General features: G+C 32.8%; 1 protein-coding gene across 1 annotated transcript in view; it reads right to left on the reverse strand.

The window, feature by feature from the left end:
• LOC100740896 overlaps positions 1 to 27,872 on the reverse strand; it is a gene marked incomplete at its 3' end in the record, with an annotated part of 216,037 nt that overhangs the window by 34,271 nt on the left and 153,894 nt on the right. The window contains 2 exon segments of the mRNA XM_033320227.1: positions 20,830 to 20,889; positions 22,704 to 27,809. Coding sequence (XP_033176118.1) covers positions 20,830 to 20,889; positions 22,704 to 27,809 — 5,166 coding nt within the window.

Raw genomic sequence — 27,872 nt, forward strand, 5'->3', positions numbered from 1 at the left:
AATAAGCAAAACGTACAAGATGCGCATGACATACAAGATATATAAAATATATATTTAATACATGGTACTTGTTATAATATTTAGTGGATGAAACAAGTATCTACTTAATATATAAAGATATGATATATCTGCAATCGATTTGTACTTAACAACTATATGTACTTGATACTGACCAAAGGAAAAAAGAATTTCTTTCGCCTTATTTTATCAGTTGTTTAATGTGATGTTAAAAGGATGAGTAAAAATGAAACATGGTATTTATTTTAATTATGAAAAGAGAGCTTGAAAATAATTGCTACATTACAAAGATACAAATTTTGTTAAACGTGAAACTTTGTATTGGTTTGTTTTACAATTCTATGATGTTTATTAGCAATGAAACATAAAACAATTCTTAGGGCAGAACTTCTAAAAACTTTAAAAACATATTCTGAAACCTGCGTCTTGTATATTTCTGTAAATTTCTTAAGATTTGAATGGCTTTGGAAATTTACAATTTTATACATCTTGAAATTATCCAACTTTTAACATTTAATGTCTTATACTGAAATGACTACATGAAATATTTACAAGATAACATATGAAACAGTTACAAGATACAAATGTTAAATTCTATAAACAATAAATTTTTAATATATTTCCTTTTTTAAAATCTTTGAATTTTTCGTAAGGCGTTAGGAAAATTGACGATTTCCAAAACATTCAAGTTTCCCAATTGTATTTTGGTTCTCAAGTAATGTTAAAGCGTTTGAAAAAATTATTTTCAGTATGCTTAAAAAATTGATAAAGATTGGAAACTAGCATTATAGCTTATGGCTCGCGTAATATTGCAACTGGTTGCTTGTTTAGTTTTCGCGAAGCAAGAATTTCAATGTTCAAGTTCTCTTCCAGCGACCCTTTGCGATTTTAATGTTGTTATATCTCTTGAGCTTAGCAACATTTTATTTGAAATGAAGATAAAAAATAACGATTCGAGATAATGAATCTGTTCAATTATTTTATTATTTTTATTTTAAAGCTAATTTATATACAGGATGTATCACAAAACGTGATCAGTTCAGGTTATTTTGTTGTTAGTAGGTCAATTGAAAATTTTATCGAAGAGGGACGAATTTGCCAAGTATCAGAACAAACATTCTATTTCCGCAGAACCGAAGAAACATTTGAAAAATAACAATCTAAATTTGCTAAAATATAATTGCCATCTACACAAATGTATCGAACCTGGTAAGTACTATTTTGAACATTCTCTCAATGAAGGTAAAGGATACTCTTTTGATGTTCTTTTGATGTTCTTCAGATGGCAAAAGCATATTTGCCATAATATTTGACGTGTAAAAAAATTAATAAGACTTATCTATGGAAAACTTGAAAACTTCGTAAAGAAGGAATAGAAAAAGAAGTTACTATAACTATCTTGAAACTTTCTTTGAATTATGTTCTACCACCTACCAGACAAAAATATTTTCGGGTGGCTCAGTTGATCATGTTTCGTGATTCACCCTGTATATGATATGTATATATAGAAAGAGTGAAAAATTCAAGGAAAAATTATATACGTACTGAAACGAATCCATAATCACTTCATAATAACTTTTAGCTAAATTAAATAATATATGATTATCTAGATAATCAAATTTATTGAAATAATATTCAGTGTTGATATTTTCAACGATGTACACACGCACGCCTGATTTCCATAGTCGAGTATTTTATCAATATGTAAGATTTGTGGTATGAAAGATCACGTGTGCCTATTTGCTCGTTACTATAGACGATAATTGAAATTTTCAATTTGTGAACAACCTACATGCATTCTGGCTCTATACAGAGTGTCTCATTTATTTTGAACACATAAATATCTTTAAACAAGCCAATTATGTAAAATGAAAATTAAATTACCTCGTAAATTAATTATTTTCAGGCACTAATTCTTGAATACTTTTCTACAAAAAATAGAAGCACGTATACTTATAATGCATAAAGGGATATCAACGTATACTTTTAAAAAATTCTTAATTTATCCTACTTAAAAATCTCGGAAGAAATAATCTCAAGGAAAAAGAATTATGGATTACAACGTACGTCATTCTAAAATAATTTTATTGTGACATAATTTTCTCTATCGATAAAAATAACTAAGCTTTAGAAAAAAAAAGAAAAAAAAGAAATGAAGCATTTTGTATAATGTATCTATAATATATCTATAATATATCTATATACATATCTATAATCTATCTATCTATAATATATCTATAATCAATTATACACATAATATATCTATAATCAATTTCTATAAATATTCAAATACTTTCGTGAGTCTCTATATTATCACTTTACATATATTTAAATTATAACTAGAAATATGGACCACCATATCACATATGTACGTAAAGAACGGAAATTCATAAAAAATACACGATTCCACTCCACACTTCTTACTACGTTTTAATATTACCTATCACGAAACATTTCTTGCGATAAACAAATATTTCTTGTTTTTAAATATATTATCAGTTAATATACTTGAGTTATAATTAGAAATGCGAACACTGGTTTACTGGAAAACAGCCAATATGCAACAAATAACCTCGTGGATGCCGATACACCAATCAGATTATATACAAAAATGTTACCTAGACGAGGACCCTGCCGGCATACATGGTCAGAGATTAGATAAGTCCCTACACATAATCGATATCACCGTGATACGACCCGCTTCGCTTTTACAGCGTACGCGACAGCAAGATTTGATTGAATCAGCCATGATTCCAATAAAGAACAAACTTAAATAAACGCAGTTCTCACTGTCAAGGTCTACGTTTCACATATGTGAGACGTATGAATGTGACCTGCATATGATGAATTCAACGTGAAATTTTTGGCGAAGAAACAAGCGTGTGATATTGAAAAATTGTAGTTTAATATCTTCATCTAGATAAAGCGCGAATACTGTTACAAATAGTTAATATACTGAAATTGCTGTTTACATTAAATAGTTCAATATTGCTCCATCAAATGCTGTATCAATCGAAACCACGAATAAAATATATAAAAGCAGTAATTTTCTGATATAATTGTAAAAACAACTCTGGTAATTACACTGATCAGAGCATCGATTCCAGAGATTTTCAAATATTTTGTCGAGATCAATGTTCTGAGCAACTTTTTTCGATATGTATAACCGCTACTCGGCTTTAGTTTTTGAGGTATTCATAAAAATATTTCCGATACTTTTATAAATTAATTAATAAGTTTATGTACGGACATGATTATATTATACACGCGTTTGTTATATGCAATGCATTTATGCGTATTATGTTTAAGCTTATAAAGGTGCACAAGAAAGGAACACAACTTAGGTCGAGATTCAAAAATATATCAGTAAAAGACAAACTTTCTTTGATACTTTCAAGTTTGATCGTAGGTTTAATAAGATAATACATGAAAAGAAGACAATAGTACATAAATCTAATTCAAAGCTAATAGATCTAATCAAACCCAACTCACACCAAAGTAAAAAGTATCAAAAATATTTTTATATATATTATACAATATATCGTATTTCTGAAATTACATACTCAGAATAACGATCCTGATATACATAAAATAATATATATTTTTGGAAATCTCTGAAATCGTTGAAATGTGTCTATATAATTACCAAAAATTTTAATTTATATCTTGAATTTTTGGGATTAAAACGTAATATTGTTTGTAAAGATTGTGTAATTTTACGTAATTATTGTGGTTGCTAAATTAGTATTCCTTTAAGTTGACGACAGCATTTCATATTGTTAGATATTTAGAAATTGTGGCAGCTTTTTTGTAAATTGCAAAATATATCAGTTTGTAAATTGCAATATATATTAATAGTTTAAGTAGGATAAACTAAAGACTAAAATAGAATAAACGAATTATTTTAAATTGAGACAAGCTTAAAGCTCAAAATATTAAGTCTTTATTTCCTACTTTCATTACAAGTTAATTTAAATTTCTTGAAATGTTAGAAGCAGAAAGTGTTATTATTAAAAGTCATAAATACTTTAAAATTGGGATAATTTATATTGTAAAATATAATCGTTTGAACGATTGAATAAAAAAGCTATTCCACATCAGGATGAATTTAAAATTTCAAATATTAAATCTTCTTTCTACTACTATTGTAACATTTAACGAAAACTTCCGACTATAAATATATTTAATTTCTTCTCCAGGAATTTTAAAGGATTTCAGGAAAATAAGTGTAACATTTTAGAATGATATATTCATTAAAAATATAACTAACGTATTCTTAACATTAAAATCAGGTAATCTCTTCTGTATAGTATAAAACATAATATTTTAATTTTATTTTTGCAATAAACTGTATTTTCTCAACACATATTAGACTGATAAAACGTCACCAGGAATGGTATCTTTTAGTACACAATATATTATTTTTCTTAAACGACAGTACACGAATTACGAAACGCATATTTTTATGTAATGAATTTTTCTTTCATCTTCATTTTTAATTGTTTAGCTTTTATTCAAATGTTTCTTATATGTTTTTTAATAGTATTTTACGTAAGTTATGCATTTTTTAAATATATTTTATGTTTTATATATGTTATATACATATATTTAAAATTCGAACAAGTGTTCTGGATTCAAAGTAACAATTATTTAGCTCTGTCGGTACGCACACAATTCTATCAGTTTTCTTGCTCGAAAAAAACATGTTGATTAACCAAGTACCCGTGGAATAACATTTTAGATACGAGAGAATTTTAAATAATCTTCAACAGGATGATAATACAGATAAGTTCCTTAATATTCGTGCAAACAATTGTGTTGTTGAATGGTAGCGGTACCCGACAGCAAACCTTTCAACGGTTTCTGACCAGTGGCTTGCTACACAAAGACCCTAACCTTCGGACAAGATGATTCAACTAGCCAAAGGACCCGCTATAAATCTTAGGATTTTTCTAGCTAAGGTCCTTCAAACGAACAAATAGTTTTTGTCTTAGTTCCTCTACGTTTCTTGAGCAGTCATCATCTTAACTTATATCGCGCACTCTGCTCAATCGCTATCTTAACTCATCGTCTATCAGTCGGGTTGTAACAGAAAAGTGTGAATCGTTAGTTGTAATCGCGAGTTCTACGTAAAGTGTCGAACGCGAGAATTGCTGATAAATATACTGTTTAAACATCTCCGAGTGTTTCTTTGGCACTCTACACGTCCTGCACCAAAAACTACCTCAGAATATATTCGAGAATTACACGTATAATTTAGGGTATTCATAAGATAATTGTTTATTTAAAAAAATCATTTCTCCTACTTTCACACTAAAACTATCGACCAATATGTACTTGTATACAGGTGATAAAAATTAAAGCGGTATCACGAAAGTAAACAAGTACATATGTAGTATCGTGGACGAAAGGCTTAAGAGATACCGGGCGAATCATAAACAACGTCGCGAGGAAGCCTAAGTGCCGACAATGTATCGTCGGTCGAATAGTTACGCGGAAAAGACCTGCGTGACCCTGGCTACGAGCGGTTGCGGGACACGTGCGTGATGGGGATAAGAGAAGAGACAAAGGGATGCTAAGGAAGAAAGACGAATTAACAGTCAGTGTTAGTTGAGAAGTCAGAGGGTGCGAAATGCGTTGGCGAGAGAGCGTGAAACCGTTGCGACGAGAGTTGCAAATTAATTATTTAGTTGTCTTAATTATAGTACGTTATTGTATTTAGTTCACGTTCAACAACCATCGTTTCCTGTTTAACCAACACCTGTTTAATCCATTTTAGATAAACTAATTGTAGTAAGATTCTGCACATATATATAATTACGCTTTTGTCTCGATAAAAGTAAACATTAACATCAAACGAATAACAAATATACGTGCATATTTTGAAGTAATCGCAAAAACAAAGTAGATATTAACCACTTTGATCATGGTGTGGTAGTTCCATATAATGTTTAATTATATCGGGATCATTTTTTTAATATTTACTATCTTGCACATATGTTGTAAATGTTAAAAGAATCATCTGCGCACAAATTAATTTTTTGTAGTTTTATTCTACATGTATTTTTTATTTATTTTTTATTTATTGCAATTTTACTATAATATTTAATATTTCTATATATAGAGATGTATCCTTATTTTACTTATTATCAAATTTTCCTTCGCTGTTTCAAAGTTTATAAAATAATTCAGTCATCAGGCATCACCATAAATGATATTGTCAATGATTACAAAGTGATGTTAATTCCAATTTTGAACTTCTACATTTTCAACATAATACATCAATAATTCGTCGCGATAAACACATCATTAAAAAAAAGCAATAAACAATAAGTAGTAAAATCATTATTTTAAAATTTCATTTTCACTTTACGACCGAAAGGAATTTTATTTTATATTGAACATTTACTCCAATTTACTTCGTTTCTCAACAAATTAATTTACCATTGGGAACTATTGTTTCATTTTCCAACATTTGTTATCGTTTGCCATAAAGACGAATTAGCCTGTCGACGATCTTAACTATCATTTAGTCAAATCGAATTCCTATGCAGGTGACAAACATGTCAATTCATCGATTATATATTAATCACAACGAGATTTGCTTCTCAGTGCGGTTAAACATGCTAAACCATGCTAAAGGTGCGTATGTATTACCACCATCTGTATTCGCGGTTACGTTGTTTTCCATCAAGCAAGATCAGTGAACGATATGTATGGGATTGAAATGAGAAATTTATGTGGCCAAATACGAGGCGCGAGCGTTGTCGAAATAAATACGAAAACTAAATAAAAGAAGGATTTGGTAACACTAGGCAAAGTCCATTCTATATTGTATCGTGAAGCTGAGAGCGCGTTGGCAACTTTCTAATAATAAAATTGTTTTTCCTTCAATATTTTCTGAGTGTTTATATTTATAGAAATATAACACGCGCCTGCGTCGAAAGCAGTCTTAAAGCTAAATCACACGAATTTTTGTGTACACACAGTTTAAATCGGTTAATGTACGTGAAATGCCATGCATTCTTACATCCCAATGCATGAAAACGATATGAATAAAAGAAATTTTAACAAACGATAACAGTATCAGAAAATAGTACATACGTTGAATAACACCAGAGTTGAACAATGTTAATTAACTATATGACGACTGACAATAATGTGGTCTGCAAAGCCGATACGCATCAGAAGAGAAACTACATTATTTCTCATTGGTAGAAAATACAATGCAGTGGAAATACATACATAATTCTAATTGGTTTCTAACTTCAAGGCAGAGAACTTGCTAGTGATGATCGTGGGAGAATTCATCATTGAACTCTCAACTACGTGCGAGCTCGCGAACGCCTTCGTCCCGAGCCCGGTTGTTTTTCGAAAAATGATAGCCACTTTGACGGATCTGGCACTGGTTAGCTGAAAGTTTGGCAAGGCTCTACTCGTAATAAGATATTTCACGGGATTCAAATACGCAGGATTAATTCGAAAATATTTAACCTTGACATCTAGATCCGTGTGCGATTACCCAGAATAAAACTTTTAAGAGGATCTATTAAACCCTTAAAAATATTTAACTTTACAAGAGCCTTGACACGAGCGATGCGATTTCGTTCTGACGACATTCATTATTCGGTATAGATGAAAATACAGGTTTTGTTAGTTTGCTATGCCCTTCTGCTTTGATCTACTAGGTTAGTGGAGATCGCTGTACTGTGCTCGCTCAATATTCATGCCTGCCGCCGTATCACGCCGCGCTAATATAACTGCGGCCGCCACAAAAGGTGGGACATTGCATGCGAGACGGTACAGCAGGTACCTATAGGGTCTCTATAGGTGCCTATGAGAAGAAAAGACTACCGGAGTGCCCGATCAGTACTCAGCAGAGCCAAGGATCAGTCTGGTAACGAGCTTTTATATTCTTGAAATCCGATCCGTACCGGCACTCATACGATCATCATACAAGACCGTGATACGAAAGCTCCGACCTAGACCACTCCCGGCAACGGAAGCATTGGAGCCTCGCACTTCGGAAAGGTGATTGATGCCCTATTTCCTCCGGGAACCCACTAGATGGCGATTCTGTATTACACTGTTACACGCACGATTATTTCCAAAGGTGTGGATATTCCTATGGTTGGGGATCTTATCTACCAGAAAATGTTTCTCAAATAAGGCACTTCAATCGGTTTATCAGGCTTCATTGCACAGCGCGTCTTGTGCGTATAATCTACAATATGTCCGTGTTCGCAACTTAAACTATTCTGTAAGCCTGCATTTATTTAAACAATATTCTTTGGTACATGAGAGTATAGAATACCGTAGTTTACTTTAAAGAAATTGAAAAAGATTAAAGAATAGTATAGTTCATATTCTTTACCCTGAATGGCAAGACTGGCGAAAGTGGCATTAAATGTAAAAGATTAAGATGTCGATCCCGGTGCTCTGGTTAGCGGACAATTTGTAGAACGTATTTTTCGATATTAAGAACCTTACTTCTACCACGTGAATTTTCACGATGTGTGATTTAACACAACATGACGTCAGATGAAAAGATTTTTCCAAAAAAATATTACCGACTTCGAAGTGCGCTGGAAAGATAAAAATAATTTTCACTGTATTTATGCTAAAAGGTATGAAATAATTCCTATTTTATATATACTTCATTCGCACGCACATGCAACAACGGTTAAGATTACTCATAATCATTAATCATTACTTTTACTAGACACCATATTAAATATGTTGCAACATTTATGAAGGCAGCGCAAAATGCTTCTAGTATGATAATGCTGGAACGCCATACTATAAAATTTCAACTCGTTTATATTTATACTATTCAAATTTCAATAAATTTATATTTAATTGCATTAAATTCCAATATTTTATAGCACAAAATCACCAAGTACATGTATTAGCAGTGGTCAAATTGAAAGACGCCGCTTGTATCCGTATTCATACAAATTACGCTCAATATATTAATACTGTGCAAACTAATAGAATTATATGTACAGATTGCGAGGAAATTATATGTTGCGACCTTCATAGTGTGAATCTTCGGTTTGGTGGGGATTCATAGAAAGAATTTGCCACGAAAATTATTTCGACCTTGAAGATCAAGGCCAATTTTTCTTTATTCTATCGTACTGTATTCATCTCTATTCATTATTCGATTCCATTGGTTATTGCATTGACATTATTTACAATATGTTCATATTTCGCAGTGAAATAGAAAGTAAATATTTCTTAGTACATGAAATAACCGACTCTAAATAAAATGAAGCTAACTAATTTTATGGTTTGAAAATATTACAAAATGACTTATTCCATGAAAAAACTTTTATAGCAAAAGTTAAATGGCGTTGAAGACATTAACTCCATATCTGATTTAGCACCAAACAAAATTCTCAATAAAATGCATGACGAACAAGTACTTCCAGAAACGTAAAAGTTATGAGGACCTCTTTCGCAAAGAAGCACCTAAGGTCTATTTCCTACCACCAATGTGTAAAGACACAGGTCAAACCAACTTTCAGCGATCAATCTATCCACAGAAACGAACAAAGTACACCTCCAGAATCAATGTTGTAAAGCAACTGTTCAATTCCATCGCATACAGTAATGAGTTTGTAGAGAAACGATAAAAGGTACAATGAAATAATGAAATCGGTAAATAATAAGTATTTTGCGATAAAAATAGTTAAGAAAGAAGAAATTGGAAAAATGTTACAAACAGAACCAATCGCTGGAGCCACCTAGTTGTAAATCTAGTAGTTTGGTTCAATTATGAAGAAGTTGATGTGTTTTAAACAGTGTCCGAATATCAATTGAAGCCACCCTGGAATTTTTCAATTCTAAAATCTTTAAATTTTCAAACATTTAAGCTTCATATTCTCTAAAAATTTTTAAATCGCAAAATTTTCTTTTCGTTAAATACAATATTGTTGCGAGCCTTTGACAATCACATTGTAGAACCAAGGCCAATGTGCGTCGCGACACACTGGGAATAAGACGATCGGTCCATAGCAATATCGATTTAATATTCGAGCATAGAAGTCACTTCTGGAACTTCGAACCGTGCGAACATTTTTTGATCTTGTATTATATTATATAAACGAGTTTGCTAAGTGTAAAAAGCGTATTCTGTCAAATCGTGCCACAGGCACGCAACAATATGTTAAATTATATTATGTTATGCTATATACTGTATAATTAATTATGTATATATGAGATATGTCTACAAATATTTAGTAAAAGTATCATGTTTTCTAAATATTTAATTTTTACTATCTATAATTTTACCACCAATTAAAAAAAAATGATTTTTTTTCGTAATACAAATAAATAAAAAATAATACAAAATGTAATTCCTCAAATTAGAACAGTTTGACGTTTGTTATGAATCCAATTCTAAAATACAAATTTTTAAAGCACGGAGACGGTGTACAAGAAAAAATTTCCATACATGAACTTCAACTTTTGTTATAATCGATTTAAAAAATAAATAAAATTTAGTCACTGTGATTTTGTGAATTATCTAAATCTCGATCTGTAAAGTATCCATAATTAGTTTTATAATTCTAATTTTACAAAAATTCTATTTTATTTGCCTTGATAATTCCGATCTTTTTTATATTTCGGAATAGTTTAGATAATTTAACGTATTCCTTTAATTAATTAAAAAATAATTAATTTCTTAACAATGAAATTAATTTCTTAACAATGAAATCTCTTTGTATTTAGCTACTAATATCTTGAAAAATTTAATATACTATACGAAGAAATAGGAAAAGACGCATCTGTTTTTAATATAAGAGGAATCTTTAATATTTACAGCAAGTACTTAAATATATCTCTCTTTAGACAAATATAACAAACATAATAAAATAAGCTAAGTGTGTAATTTTTAAGGTGAACTTGTAGAACCGTTTCGTCCTTTTCGATTTGATGAACATTTTTGATTTGAAGTTTTGATGAACTTTTTGCTATACTTCTGTATTTCTGCCTATAGTTGTGCATTAGAATTAATCGTCGCTTATCTTGGGTTCATAAACGAGAGGCAGATGAGCCCCGTGCACAACGTGCATATGCGAGGCTGCAAGAAATGTTTATTCATTTAATAATGAGTATTATCAATATATTGGGTTCGGGTATAACTTTGAAATCGCAAGCAATGTTTGCGTGAGATAATAACAAATTAATTACAAAGATAATATGTGAACGAATAATTCACGCAAGCGTTGCTGACCGCTCCGCGGTGACTGGATCGGAAGATCTAGCTCATACCTAGACCCCAATACATTGATATCTTTAATTGAGTCGTAAGTTGTAACAGGCACGAGGTCGGTAAGCTCGCCTAACCCTCGTTTATAAACAGAAAATACTGAAACAGAATGCAACCAGTGTTGGATACGCAGCCACAGACACACAGCTATAGCCACAATTCACTGTAGTACTACCGGCAGTGTTTTGCGAATATTTTAGAAACTTAGATCGACCGACGGTTACATATATAAAAAAAAGTTGTTCAACATATTGAGCTTTACAATATATTCAAATATCATCGAAACCAGAGAGAATGAAACTGTTTTACAAATTCAACATCTTTTAAAAGTGAATCGAAAGTATATATTCAAATTCATGGTGATACAAGTAAACATATCTATTTCTTTTTTTTATGAGTCTCCGTCGAGCGAGTTGGACGTGTTTGTAAACTGAACATCGTTTCGTTTCAGTTTGTGTGGTTTAATATATAAGTATTTGTGAAATAGTTGTTTGGCCTAATACGAATCAATTACATTAGCACAGTAACGGATGAAATCCTCAACTACAAGTAACACATGACTACAACAAATAACACAAAAACATGGATGCTGCTGACTAAATGTTTAATTGAGTTTGATGTTTAATAGTGAAAAAAATGTTTAATTAGACAAATTAACGAATCCAACGAAAACTGTAAAAGTAAATGTACCTCCACTGTATGCAGTGATTTCGCAGAGTCTCTTATCCATTAACCAAGGAACAAGTAATAGTTATGGATGCAATCGATAGAATCGTTTCTATTAAGGAATATACTACAATAGCTGTGATTAAAGTAATTTCTCCAATGATATCAAATTTGCTTCTGCAGTCTCGAACGATAAGATTTGTATATATACCTTGCCAACCAACAACTCATGGAAAAAGTTATAGGCTCTAATGTAAACATCAACATTGGCATTCATCTGTTCCGTACTCGACTACTTATTTGAAAGACTTACAAGGGAACTTGCAAGGTGACTAATATGAACAGATTTTGCTGAAATTCTCCACAAATGTTCATTGCAACGATAAAACAGTTGATTGAACAAATAACGACTTTAACTGATTACTTGATGAGACACTATTCGATAGTTTACTAACAAGGGAAGTTCGGCAACACGAAAATTAAAAGAAATTTGGAACTTTGTACAAATGTAGTAATAATGGAACAATCTTTTTTCCTGCTGAAGAAAGATCTTAGGGATGAAAACATTCTCCCCAAAAAATTCACTTTTCATATTATCGTACATATTTAAGAAATTATATAAGATATAGGGAGAGATAGTTCCATTAAAAGTTGTAGTGTGTTTTATGGTCTATATTGTGACTATGAGAAATTTGAAAAAATAATTTATTTTCAAAATTTACTCCATGTTACCCCCTCCCATAAGTTTTATCTTTTGTTATCGCACAATTTCCATGAGTTGTTATATATAGTGTATATATATACTATATATAGTGTCAATATAATAGAGCAATGTAATAGAGTATCCCTGATGGTTAAAAAATCAAATTATGTTACCCAAGTCTGGAACAGGTTTTCGGAAAGGTAGGATTTTGTTCTGATAATTTGGTTGCTTTCTTCTCTGGAAATTGCAATAAAACAAGGTGGGATATGCAAGATGCCTTTCTGGATGACCAATCTATTTTTGACAACATTAACTGCACTCTGCTTACTCAAAAATTAATCAAGGAAGGCTGCTCTGTTAATATTATAAAATTCATTAAACACCTAATATTTGTAAGAAATATTTTGACTATTGAAGGACTATCGTAAGACTGATATGGAAAGGTCTACCATTAGCGAAGTGCCAAGTCCTTTATTATATGATTTTTATATTAAAATTATGGAAAACATTCCTAAGAACGTTCAGATTTTAGAATTTGCAGATAGCATTGCTGTTTACTGCAGCACCAGTTCTATCGACGAAAGTAAGAAACAAAAGTTACTCGAAAATTTGATTAAGATTGTCAAATCTAATCTCAGATGTATCGGGCTCGATCTAGCGCCTCAAAAAATAATGTTCTTCTATCTTAATAACAGATACACGCTACCTGGTACAATTGAAAATAAAGTAATTATTGGGAATAGGAGTAAACTCTTCAATTTCAATGACCTTAAAATATGTTATCAAGATAAATATCCTGAACAACTTTTTCTTGTACATATAGCCGCCGCTCTACGCCATTGTTTTCAAGATATTCACGAAAAACTTCAATTAAATGCAGGTTATAGTTACATTTCATTTTGAGGTAAGCACTACATTTTTATATAACCCAACGTAAGCTTAACTCATTGATGGAAAAGATAACCTCCCTTAGTATTATATAAATAAAAAGAGAAGTCAAATGATTAAGCCGTGATTGTACCAGAGAGGGGCGAACGGAGTGTCAGGCAGCGCAGTTGGCATTTGTCCCAACAACATTGAGCGGCGTATGAACGTACAAACGAGCGACAAAATCACGCCGCTATTTCATACTTTTTTCCATATTTTATCTGTCATAGATATATTTCTATAATCTTTATGATTGTTTTATCTTATCTTATCTTATCATAAAATCGGTTAACACTGCGCTTCAGTTATCAAAGATTCGATATCAAAATAATCCTTCGTATTCATCTTTACTATCTACTTGGAGACTTGTTAAAATACCAACCATAATAAAAGAAGGTAGAGAACAAAAAAAAAAGGAGTTCTGTGGCTTAGTTGCTGTATGGCTTATTTCATGTAAATCTATGACTTTGGTTTCTTTTTTATTGCTTTATTGTTACTTGTTTTACCGCCCTTGTCACTCGCCGTTCTCTCTGCACAATCGCTGTCTCGTAGGCTTGCCTAGAGTAATATCCGATTGCCATTGTCAGCGGGAAACAATTTTCAACGAATCTCTTGATATATGCAATGCTGCACTTTTTTCTAATTTTCAATTACTCAAAAATGTAACAAATCTACCTACCGTCGTTGAACAATTGTTTACAAATCAAAAATTTACAAAATAAATACTTAAATAATACATATATGTAGTATTAAACATAAATTGCTCTATAATCTAAAAACTAAAGTTTATATGTATAGGACAAAGTTGTTCAGAATCTTGACCTTGACAACATCATTTCAAAGTTACTGAAATCGGTGAGGTCGTCCCTATTCCTAGTAATTACCAGAATTGAAAAATGTGCCATTATCAAATCACATAAATCTGTTAAGTTCAAACGAATCAGTTTTAAACATGAAGATTCTATGCGGAAAAAGTACATCAGCTTCTAAATATTATGAAATTTCTTTCCGGTATTCTCATGAAAGCCACACCTAAATCTTTGATGTCAATCCTTAAGCTCTTAAGGACGTTATAAGACCTATTATGGAATATAATCGCGTTGTATACTGCAAACAAATATCTAATGCTAAAGTCGTATTGTACTCAATTTTCTGCAATAGGATTGATAATAGAATGTAGCATAAGTACGCCTACAAATATCTTGTTAAGTCTCTTTTCATGATAAAATTAATTTTCCTTGTCAAAAATAACTCTTCAAATGTAATTCTCTCGAAAACTTACTTTCAAATAAAGTTTTGTTTAAGAAGAATGGAATAGATCTCGTATGTTTACTAGAAAGCCAAAGCGCGAGAAAGTCCTTTAAACGAAAACTTTCTCAATATCGTAGAGCCACGACACGATTGCCTAACGAAAAATATCACACTTTTACTTTCGACTACAATATCATTTAACTAATATTCTACTTTGCAATGTTAATTCGGCGAGAAGTTAAGTGATTCCTCCGAACTTAATGCTCTACTAACATGTTTCATTAATTCTAATTTTTCGAATACTGTTGTAATTTATATAAACGGTAGTAAAATAGAAAACAAAAATTGTTGTTCACAATTGAATGTCTCGCAAAAAATTTGCTCAAATATAAAAGTATCAATTTTTACAGCAGAGTGTAGTACCATTCATCGAGCTTCAGATATTACCAAATTATGTGATAGAACGAATTTTCTTAACGTCACTGACTCTTTAAGTGTAATTAAATCAATACAGAAAACAAGTTTTTGTTGTAGCATCAATATCCAACTTATTGAGATTAAAAATAAATATGCTACATTTGTAGCAATAATAATCAGAACTTTATTAAGTTCGTGGAGATTTTGTTAATTTGTCAACAAATGTCACTCTAATCACTATAATTTAGACGCGTCATTAACTAGAGTTAATTTCGTTACGTATAATGCTTGTCAATGCGATACAAAATCTTAAGTTCTGAATCATATCATCTGGCAATAACCAGACAACAAAATATAAACGTAGACTATTACTAAGGATGCGTCTTAGATGCAGGGTGTGTCCTTCCACTTTGTGTTAATTCTTTATTATGTGGTTCTGATATCGAAGGTCTGAGATTTATTTATAATTTTTGTTGTAATGTTCGTTTAAATAAATAATAATGAATTGCAAACTTTTTTATGTTAACTATCCTACTATAAGTTCGAAATTATGTATCCTGATAATACATATATTATCCAAACTCTGTGCGAGCATACCATATATGCTATATGAACTATATCTCATTTAAAGTAACTAATAAATAAATATCTAGTTTTATTAATAACCTTTAGTTTAGTTTAGTTAACAACCTTTGAAGTAACTTGGTATGTATGTATAGTTATTAATTATTCTGAATAAGTATTTTATTGAAGAATTTCAAAATACTATTTTACACTACATAATTCTTGAATCATGTTTGTATTAAAATAATTTAAATATTAATAATTAATTCTTTTAAATATAGAACGATATAATTACTTTATTGTGACTTTTACGTTTTATAGTGTAACATGTTATATATAAAATTTTACATAACATTGTAAAAGACAACGCAAAACACAAACACAAAAATAAACAAGAGAAACTAAAAATTTGAAAGTGATATTAACTATAAAAATTTGTTCTTCTTTTTCATATTTTAACTTAATTTAATACCTTAATAAGTTATAATAACACTCGTGTAGATCGATTGGAGAATATATGTTGATAAATCATCTTTATATTTTAGAAAAATTTTATCGGAACAACAAACAAAATACATATATGTACAGAGGTTGGACAAAATAATGGAAAGACCTCTTATATGTCACACGTGTGTAATATTTATTATGACATATAAGAGTGATGTTCTCATTATTTTGTCTGGCTCCTGTAATTTGTTATGAGAATACTAGGGTATTAACATGTAATACTGTATTAACATTCAGTATTTAACGATTGATTACATTATCTGATCTGAAATGTTTTTTATTGTTGGTTAGTTTCTATCTTGTGTATATAGCATCCTTCAAATTTTTAATAATATTATTTACACGTGTTTGAAAAGTCCTATTTTTATTTTAAACGGACATAGATATATTTAAAAATTTTTAATCTTATAGTGTCACGTCCCGCGCCCCGCGCGATCCGTAGCGCGAAAGTAAAATTGGTAATTTCTTTCAAATCAAAGTAATTTAAAACGTTTATTTGAAAGACAGTTAAAGCCGCTAAAAGCTATATCTTGCGAAAACTTATGTAACCATGTTTTTGTAGTGACCTAATTATGTTTTTATAACGATATTAAGACAATTTAAATTGTAAACAAAGTCGGCGGTTGAACAAACGTTGGGGACTTTCCCAAACATTTTCAAAAGAAACATCCCGACGTTTTTTCATCTCCGACAGATATAAATAAATGAAGCGACTCAGAGAAGTCAGTAACAATAATTATCTTTCGTCTATCGAATAATAATATTACCGTTCGTTTATCGAGTAATAATAATTATTATCGTTCGTCTATTGAATATTATTAATTAATTACCGTTCGTCAACCGAATAATTACCATTCGAAGAGTTAGTTATCATTTTGTCAACCGAAGAATCGTCATTTTGTTAACCGAAGAATTTTATATCCGTCAGTCTGTCAGTCAATTGTCAATATCGAAATCGAGTAAGATTTAAATAAATCATTACATATTGTTAATTCACTTTTCGAACAACTTTAAGCCACTCCCGTGCCAGTATTCCCGCACATAGCAGGTTAGCCGAAAGTGGAGCTTATTGTCAGTTGCATTAAACGTTAGTTAACGCTACCTTCTTGTCGACAACTAAACAGAACGTAACATAGAGTATAAAAATTCTATTGAATTTTAGTGCGTTTTAGACACGTCCAAAATTTTAATAATTACAAAGTTGCACATTTCACAAGATGATACATGTAGTTCGTTATTAATTGAAAAAATTTCTAATTCAAAACTGATGAAACATGCAACGAAGTGTCTTTTTGCTATGATCAGGTTTTGTAATTTTGTAAATCAAAGTAAATGTATATCTTCACACACGCGCGCACGCACGCACACACATACACATACACTTCGTCAGATAAGCTTTCTTGCTACCAATGTCATGTCGACAATAAACTAATATCTCAGTCCCAAAATCACGTTATATTAAGCACATTTTCTTTTAAATAAAATTTGTTGTGTTTTCTATAGCAATTTTTTCACTCTTTCTGATGACAAAAATATTTCCGTTCTAGGTCGTCTAGTTTTAGATATAATAGTATAAAGATGACATTAAGTCCATATTTTGTTACAAGGGTTATATAACTTTGATTTGTTTTCTCCTAAAATTAGAAAATTGTAACTTAGTACACTCTGATTCTGGGGTCTGGATATGTATGTCTGTATTTATGTATGTCTTGATTTTTTTTCATGTATTACATATAAGTATTAAAATATGTATAATTTTATGTGCTAGACTAGATTGAGCGCGTAGTAGTGATACATGTATGTGAATATGAGTGTATGGAAGTATGTGTGTGCGCGGAGCCTCGAAAACAAGGGAAGGTAAACTGCTCAGTTAACAGTGTGGTAGGGAAGAATGTGAGACGCGTGCAAGTGTGTATCGATGAACATCTTTGAAATCGTTTATCAAAAAAATATATAACTATTCTAATATAAATTCTAAGTGTAAATTTAGTATTCCTATACCATTATTTCGGCAATTAAGATCCAAAATTCTCAACAATAATATGTAATATAATGTTCATGCAAATGCTAGAGCCAAATCTTTGTATTATAACTTTCTTATCGTTATACCTCATTTTTACATTGTTTTAAATCTTTCGTTAATTCTTAAAAAGTGTTTACTTCAACAATTATTTGTAATTTGCGAAAAAGGTATTGTATAATTCAAAATAATTAATTATGAGATAACAAATGTTATTCTAAAAATTCTCTCAAACCATTTTTCAATAAACTCATTTCATATTACTTACCATTTTATTTTTAGTATTTTAACCAATTTATTTCCATATCTGATTTCCATATCTGATTCTAAATCGTTTCATATATGTTCTACAACATTTTATTCACAAGTATACTCATCGAAATATTTCTAAAAAGTTTATGAACCACGAGAAACTACAAACATACAGTGCCGTAAAAGAAACTTTGGAAGACTTGTTTCTACATAACACCATTTGGAAATATTTCTTAAAAACATAATAAATTATGTATATACGTATTTATATAAAACATTATAAAATATGTCACTATCGTAGATGACGCCTACGACTTTTGCACAATACTGTCTATTATTAAATTGTCAACAACCATGCATGTATAATTTACCATTTACGAATGTTTTTATGCTACACAACGCCTCACGTTTTCCGTAATCGAATCCGCACTCGATTCGTTGCGAAACAATCGCATACTTCCCCTAATGTAAACGGTTGCGTTTCATGTCATGCACAATGAGCAAATTTCATGCTCTGTTTCGTTCGAACAGCGGTATGCCACGAAAATAATTCGAGCAGCTTCGCGTGAATAAAAAAAGAGAAGCGATTGATTATTTAAAAACTATGATTGCTTTCGTAAAATGTCCTGTAAAATCATTGTTCAGAAGATAAACATTCTTTAATAATCGAATAAGCGAATAATCATGTGGAAGAAAGAAAGATGACAGGTACACTATGGAGCATATATATTTGGAATAATTTGTACACTTCTAAATTATTGTAAATATATAAAATATATTTCAAATGAAATTCTAATCTAATCTTGGCCTCTAATCTCACCTCAAACTGCTGTACATAGTTAGTATAGTGGTTTACGAAAGTATTTCAACACTTGCCACGGAAAACTTTTACATATGTGTACTGCACATCCATTTTATCTCGAAACGCTCAAATATATCGAAAAATATGAATGGTGCGAAAATTGTGCCATATTACACATATCTCGATAACGGATAATACGAATGAAACATCTGTATAATAAAAATCTGAATAATAAAAAAGGCAGGTTCCTATTTAAAAATTTTAATGATCTCCATAGGACGTTTTAAAGTCGTCAAAAGATCAATAGACAAGAGAGTAGAGTATATTTTTCTCGATATCATACGCTCTTTTTCCAAGACATTTTTTCGTACCATTCATATTATTTGGGTTATTCGAACATTTTAAGTTAAATCGGACATACCATACATTCTACTTCTTATATAAGATATTTTGACATTTCATCGGCATTGTAATGAGACACGACTATCATGATTATATTGATCAACCTTGAAACCAATTTAATACTATATATAGAAGTGACAAAATATTCGTGACTGTATGTATATAATATGTATATATAATAGGTGTTAAAAACGTAAAAAAGATCTTTCTGAATAATCAAACTTTTTAGAACTTCATAAATAATTGACCGTTTAGATAGTTTTATGATCCTTTTATTTGTGCAAATTATGTTGCATCAACTGCTCATAGTTTTATGATCTTTGCAAAATGTATACCCGAACAAAATATTTTGTATAACTTCCATATACATTTTTGGATTTGTTTCAATTTACCGATGCAACAATGATAGTCATGCCTTACAGCGCTAATGAAACATCAAAATGTTTCGTATCAGATGTATAATATACTTATAAAAGTTCTTACAAGTATTTGAATACATTCGTAAGTCGCTTGCAGATATTCGCAAAAACTTTGTATTAATGGTATTGGTTGGTATTAATAAAAAGACAATATATAATTGATGGTGGATAAAAATTGAGCATCTAGAGATACCTCAGTTGGCATACTTCATATGTGTTTGTTCGGTTTCGAAATTTTAAACTGATTAAAGTGTTTTCCTAGCTTTCTAACGACATTTCAAAAGTTCATATAGGTTTTGTGCAGAGTGAGCTGCTTAATAGAGGTAAATGTGTAATTTCAGCGATGCAGTTATATTCTTTCTTTCAGTGTAAAGGTAGAACGTTTGATCTCACAGTTATGACGAGAGATAAGCAGTTAACGCTAGAGAAACGTTCTTCGATCATAATTTTGAAAATATAGCAGAAATATCGATTTTCTTATTTGCACCAGGTATCCAAATATTTATGCGCCGTAGTGTAGATGAAATGTGAATCTAACAGATCGCAAATAAAAAAAATGGATATAGATAGAAAAAGAAGAAAATGATTAGCATGTAGCATTACCTTGGCAGGCGTCTCTGTAGTGCTGAGATTTTGACGGCGGTGGAGGTGCGTTCGAGTATTCTATGGATGAGCCGAAAAAAAGGAAAGTAATAATTAGCTGCACTACGATTACCATGAAACAATTATCACTCAGCATTGTGAGTTCACTGTGAACATTGAATGCTGACTTGGGTTAATGGATTGCACTCTTGCTCGGCATTAATCGATATTGGTATCCCAGAACAAATCACGTTTCCAACCAAGTATTTAACAGGAAACACATTTCAACATTCAGATTATATTTTCAAAATAGTTGTATTAATATCCAGCATTTGACACTTGCATCGAGAAGTGTCCGGGTACACGTCTACTACAGAATCAAGAAAAGTCCGAGCGGGATATCGGTATCTGCAGAGTGTACCCGTACTGTTTAGGTTCCCGAATGTTTCGGGATTCGAAAACTCGACTCGGATATAAACGTGAATGAACATCATAACTTCGAATTGGCTCGGCCAAAATTGGATGGGATCGATTCGAGAACCCAATAAGATCCAACTATTAAAAAGAGATGGAAAGAAATATTCTGCATGCTAAGGCTATAAAACGTTTGATTTTTTGTATAGAGTTTCTAGCGGACAATTTTAGTTTTTCTTTTTTTTTTCAGTTTACTTTTGTAATAAAATTTGTATTAAATTTTTTATTAAATACTTTTATATTCTAGATTTATACTTTATTCTTCGTGTAAAGTTATTGAAGTATTTTGTAATTAATTTAAAATTATTATCGAAGTAACAATAATCCTTCAAAATTTTAAATATAATATTTATTCATATAGATATACGCTTTATTCCATCTCTTTTTAATACATACATAGCTGAATCTATCAGGCTCTCCAACCGATTCCGTCCAACTTTCGTCGAGTCGATGCAAAGTTACACTGCCCGTTCATGCTCGTATACGAGTCGAACTTCGGGATCCTAAAACTTTCGAGTATACTGAGATATATTGAGATCCCATCTGAACTTCTCTTGGCTGGCCCATCCCTAAATTCAAGACCCCGATATTCGGGTCGATCCGCAAACATCTGGCGTCGGTTAATTCTTCAATTTTTTATTTCTTTTCGTTATTAATATATTCTTTTAGATTCTATGCGTATTTTTTCCTTAAATTATTACAATCTGCGAACGAGAGGAAGATGTTTTGGGAATTTGATATTTTTTTATCGTGTTTCTATGTGATGTACTAGATTTGCATTTTTAACTTCAAACCTGTAGAAGTTATGTTATAAAATTTTATACTCATTTTAAGTTATCTAAACAATATTTCAAACGATACAAATTACATCCTTCTTAAAATTATTCGTAGTAATTTGAAAAATTAGATAGAAACTATTAAAATTAATAATTGATAATTAAAAATTAGGAATAAAAAGCATTTAGCGAGAAAATATTGTTAATTAGCGAGAAAAATCTAAGTATCAATTGCTTCCCCTAATTGATTATTTGGTAAACAACAAAATAAATTATTCTTTTTGAAATGTTTATTACAACAAATGAAAAATTTTTTAATATTTGTTCATTTAAATTATTCCAAACTTTATATTGTACATTGAATTATTTATATTAACTATTTATATTTGCAACTAAAGCGTATTAAAAAAAGTTCTAAGAACTTGAATGATGATAAAAACGAAAGCATTTTAAAATCCAACAAATATGTTGCTTCCTCCCAAAGGAAATAATGTAATTGTTTTACTACTTCTATCGTAAAATAAATAAAATGAGGAATTTCGTATGAAAGATAATTTAGCTAACAAGAGAAATATTTTCAATTAAGCATAAAACACATGATTATATGAAACTGGGAGTAATTTTAGCAGTTATGACTATTCAGACCTTCGAAAGTGACAGTTGGTCGAGCAGTGTAGATGGGAATTGGTGACCACCAAGAAGTGGCTTTTTGTGGAACGGTCGGCGATAGTGGCGGAGGAAGCGGTTGATATCTAAACCTCGGTCTGTGTTTAGCAGGATCAAACGGTTGACTTGTAAAACCATCTGATTGTTTCAAAATTGACGATGGACCTTTTGATAAGGCGCGTACTTGGTTCACCACTTTACCTCTATCATTGATCTGTGTCTTTGTGGAAGCGGAATTCGTCCTACTTTTCGAGGAAACATATCTGGCAGCGAGGTTGGGTGGCGACGACAACGAGCGCATGTTATCTCGTCGACTGGGATACCTATGTGCTATCCATTGACCAGCTAGATAAGGGGCGATATCTCTCAGCTCGTGCATATTCGGCGACGAGGTGAACATTTCACCCAGGATCGAAGTTTTCTGAGTAGCAAACTCTTCGAACTTTTTTCTCATACGCCCAACAGACTTCCTCGCCTCCAGCTCGTCAGTCTCTGCCTTCCTAGCATTAGTCACAGTAGAAGTTGTAGCTGAATCCTTCAATTCAGCTGTCTTACTGATAACATCGATGTGAGGCATAGACAAGTCCTCTCGTCTCAAAGGGACACGTGGAATCGGCGGAGACTCGCCTCTGCGGCGAGCTCTTCCTCTGCGAGGCTCGTACCTTCGACGCAACCAGGCTACGTCCGCAAATTCATGAGGCTTCACTTTACCTTCGTCCACCTTCCTCAGAAGACATCTGGCCAGTTCAGGATCGCTCTGAAATCTTTTTGGTACTGGAACCGTCCTGACTGTATTTCCACGAAGATCTTCGGCACTCTCAAATCTAGCCTTCAAACGTCTCACCGTACCATTTTTTACTAGCTTTAAATAGGCGCGCCAATATTTTCCCGGGTCTGGCGAGGAACTACGCAACCAGATGCTCTCGAGACTGCAGGATGAATTCGATCGCATGGATGCACGACACGGACTAATGCTCTGAGGCCTATCATGTTCACGGTCGCATGAACAAGAGCGAAACGAGGGTCGCGTGTCCACTTCCCTATCAGGGCTGCTTTCTTTCTCTTTTGTAACGAATGCTTTTGGGGAAATAGAACGTGTTCTGCACCTTGACGAAGACAAGGTGCTATATTTTGCCGATTCCGTTTCACCGAATAATTCTTTCAAATCTGCAAAACTTTGAGAAGAAGACAATCTCCCTGATTTCAACTTTGATTTTGATCTCGTTTGCTCCGCTTTTCTACGATCTTGATCAGTTTCTATTTTATCAACGTTTTCGAAGAATTCGATCTTCGTTGGAACATCTTGAGACTCTATATTTCGTTGAATAACCGTTCTTACAGATGTTTCGGAACTTTCAGTCATACTGTCTCTTTCACTGCCAGAATTTTGGGCTGAAATTTTGGTCTGAGTAGTCGTGTGAGGTATAGCAATCGTTAGAAGAGGAGGTTTTCTAGACCATTCTTCCAAAACGTTTTCTACTCGCTGTCTATCAGATGGACTCTTGCTGTTTGGGGTTAGGACCAATAGGAAGTCGCTTTCTTTAATCCCCAAGTCTGTTCTCGATGAATCTTCAACGCTTGACGGCTCCAGAGAATAACAGCTTCTAGGTGATGTGCTGGTCACGCTAGGCGTAGCCGCAGAACGTGTCGCTTTTGGCATCTTCTTAGCCGCTAATGCAGCTGCTATGCTGCCTCGAGTTTCACGGGGAGCCAATGGAAGCGACAGAACTGACAAAACTTCTTTTCCAAGTGTCACAGACAGTCTCTTTTTCTCTAACTCGCTCATAGATGGAGGGATTCTGAATAGAGTTTTATCAGATTCAAATTTTTCTGTGCTTTTCCCTTGACTAATAGAATCACTTCTCTTCAATTTCAATTCTGGACGATCCGTCAACGATTTATGATCCCTTGGGGATATATCCGATGTAATCATAGAGTGGCATCGTACATGAAGACCTTTCCCATCATCTCGAACATCGGGCGATTCGACTTGAGGTGGAACGACAATTTCATATTTCGATAAAGAATCGTGTTTATCAGTTTCTCCTATTTTCTCTTGTCGTTGTTCTGTGATTTCCGGATTCATTTTTGAAGATGTCGACGGTGCAAACTTTTGCAAATTATCGCTACCGTAAATTTCGTTTAGCTGTTTCTTCAAAGTAGCTACTTGTTCGATAGACAAACTGCTCCAAAATTTTTTACTGCCACCAAGATTTCTTTGTAAGAATGGATGATCTGTATGATCCAAGGATTTCTCGTTATGAGAGCTATTCGCTTTCTTCTGCATTGTGCTCGCCACGTTTAGTACAGAAGTGCCTCGCCAAAGCGGTTTATACGTATCTTTTCTCGACGAGATTTCTTTTCTTCTAGAATATTCTAGGTCACTCTCTTCAGATTGCAGCTTGTTGAAATGCTGAATAATATTTTCAACAGATCGTTCTTTACACCTTAAACTGCAGTCACCGTGCCATTTAAACTTACTGATATCTTTGGTGCTGAACAACAAGTCTTTGTTCCTCTGAACAGCCTTCAGCTTTCCATACAGAGCACTGAACTCGACTTCAGCTCTCTCGTGCGACCTTACTTTCTTCCATCTATCATAATCTATAATTTCTTCGTTTTTCATCCTTGGTCGTAAGTCGTTGGTAGAAAAAGTCCTCTCCAATTCGCCCAATCTTTCAAGGCTCGAATAGAAATCGTGCAGTTCCTTGTACCTTTTCGATCTCCTTCTGTTGTGTAACCTTTCCAGTACATATTGATGATACTCTTCGTGACCAATTGGTGACGTGTACAGAGAATTCGTGCTTCTACTCAATGATAAATCAGAGCCAAACTTAGATCGGATTTCTTGCAGTTCTTCAGTTTCTCCAGCACTTTTAGTTGCAATCTTCTTCGCAATAATTGTATTAGGAATTTCTGATTTTTCTTGCTTCAATGTACGAATGCGTCTACAGGCTGGTGATCTAATTGGAGATGGTGAAGAAGTTCGTGAAGATGAGTGTTTCGAGCCTGAACGTTCTGGCAGAGTCTTCAAAGGCGGCTCACTTGAACTTCTTTCCTTCAAACGCTCTTTCGCCGAGTCTGGACTTCGATTACGTAAAATACTCGATGATCCAAAGTCCTCGATACCTAGAAGACTGTCAAACTTGCTCACTTTATGAAATACAGATCTTCCAGGCCAGCTGACACCGTATGGGCTTGAACTCCTAGAAGAGATACTCTCGCGTTCCCAGTTTTTGAATTTTGAATCTGATACTGGACGCTTGTGAGCTAAGTAAATACTCAAGGCTTTTAATGAAGGTTCCGATTTGCTACCCTCTCTGATGTTTTCTTGGTATATCCTCGCTCGTTCACTAACACTGTATCTCTTAAAAGAGACATTTTCATTTGAAACAGCTGAAGAAACTGATTCTAAAAAGAGATTCTGGAAAGATGTATCGGAACATGCTACTTCGCGATGTCCTTTAATTTTTTCTACAGCTAACACGGGTGATTGTTTACTCAGTGTTGATAACGGACTCTGTTTAATATTAGGCTCCTCGTTTTCAATATTAGTTTTATTAATACTTTCATTTTTTGAATCTGACTTTTGTCCAGTTGTTACTTTTTTCGTTCTCGCAGTAACTTCGGTCTTGTCCTTCTTCGATTTCTTTGCTTCAAGTTTTTTTTTAGTCGAGTCAGGATTAATTTTTATGGTTTCTGGCTTTTGTGTAGGAAACTTGACGATGGTATGAGGTCTTAGTCTCTTCTTTGTATATGATTCGCTAATTGCATCAGAAGAGGATGTAAATTTCCTGCTAGAACCTATTTTATCATGCTGTCCGACTATTGTCCTCGGTTTCCTGGTGTCTGTTAATACCGATCTACCCAGAACTGATGGAGAAGATGTGGCTGAAGAAGATTTTAAAGCAAACGTTGATTTTGCTGTAGAAGTTGAGTCTACTGGGTTTCTTAACATTTCCTGTCCTTTAGAAGACACAGTAACTATTACTTTCAAAGATTTGTCTTGCGGACTTTTCTGCTTTGCATTATTTAAAGCTGCAGAATACATCGTCGAGGAACTTTTAACAACTGCTCCTGATGGCAATACTGTCGTGCGAACATCTTTGCTATTTTTGTCTCTATATTTCTGCAAATGCTTCCTATTTTCTATAGAAGATAAATCAACCGGTGACCTGGCGAGTCTTTTAGAAGATTCTTCCTGCTCTTTTCTTGTTAACCTTCCTCTAACATTAGTTTTCTTAAGATAAGATATAGAATTACCGATTTCATTCATAGTACGCAACTTCTTTGATTTTGTTGGGGAAGGAATTAGATATTTCGAAGTCGTCTTCGAAGAAGAAGAGGATGATTTATGTTCAAGTCCACGTTTCAAGTCAGGTTTCGCTGAATATCCGTAGCCAGTTTTCCACGAAGAAGAAGTATCCACGCAAACGCGAGTTCGACTTTTGTCGGCCGCGAAACTTTCCATCGCAGCTGTGTCGAGTAAACTTTGTGACAACCACGAGTCCGAGTTCTTCTTGTTCAATGGAATGGACACCGAAGTAGAAACTTTAGACCGAGGCGAGATCGAGCTGTTAGAGGACGTTCGAAATAAAGTGGAAGTTGAAAGACTTTTTCGACTCTGCTTGAATCTGTCAAGATTGCTGCAAAACCGTTCTTTCAGTGATTTAACCTTGGACCCGTCTTCTGTAAAACATTGCTTGTGTCTTGATTTAAAAGATTGCGTGTTATCCATGGTTTGATGTTTGAGATTTGATGCAGTTGATGCATACAGTTTCAATGTTTTGCTGTTTCTAGAAGATTGTCTTCGGGGTGGAGAAGGAGGTCCTGTGACCGCATTTGAGAATGTTCTACTACCTAGTTGTGGATTGGTGAAACTGTCGTCTCTGAGACACTTTGATTTTGTGATAGTTGATCGAACGTCCATTTTCTTGCTCATTCCACTCTCACTGGAGGATAATCTTTCGTGTCGCGAGAAAGTGGTTGATGATGAAGCAGGTGTGGTAGCAGAGACACTTTTTCGGTGAACACGGATCCGTGTCAAAGTGGGCGAGATCAGAAAATTCTCGATCCCCGTGTCGTCTGTGGACAAAGTGTTGATTGTTTGCTTTGATCGCGTGTTCGTTTCGCAAATTGTGTGCCGCT

The sequence above is a fragment of the Bombus impatiens genome, unplaced genomic scaffold (genome assembly GCF_000188095.3).
Source record: "Bombus impatiens unplaced genomic scaffold, BIMP_2.2 scf_0261, whole genome shotgun sequence".
Classification (NCBI taxonomy): Eukaryota; Metazoa; Arthropoda; class Insecta; order Hymenoptera; family Apidae; genus Bombus; species Bombus impatiens.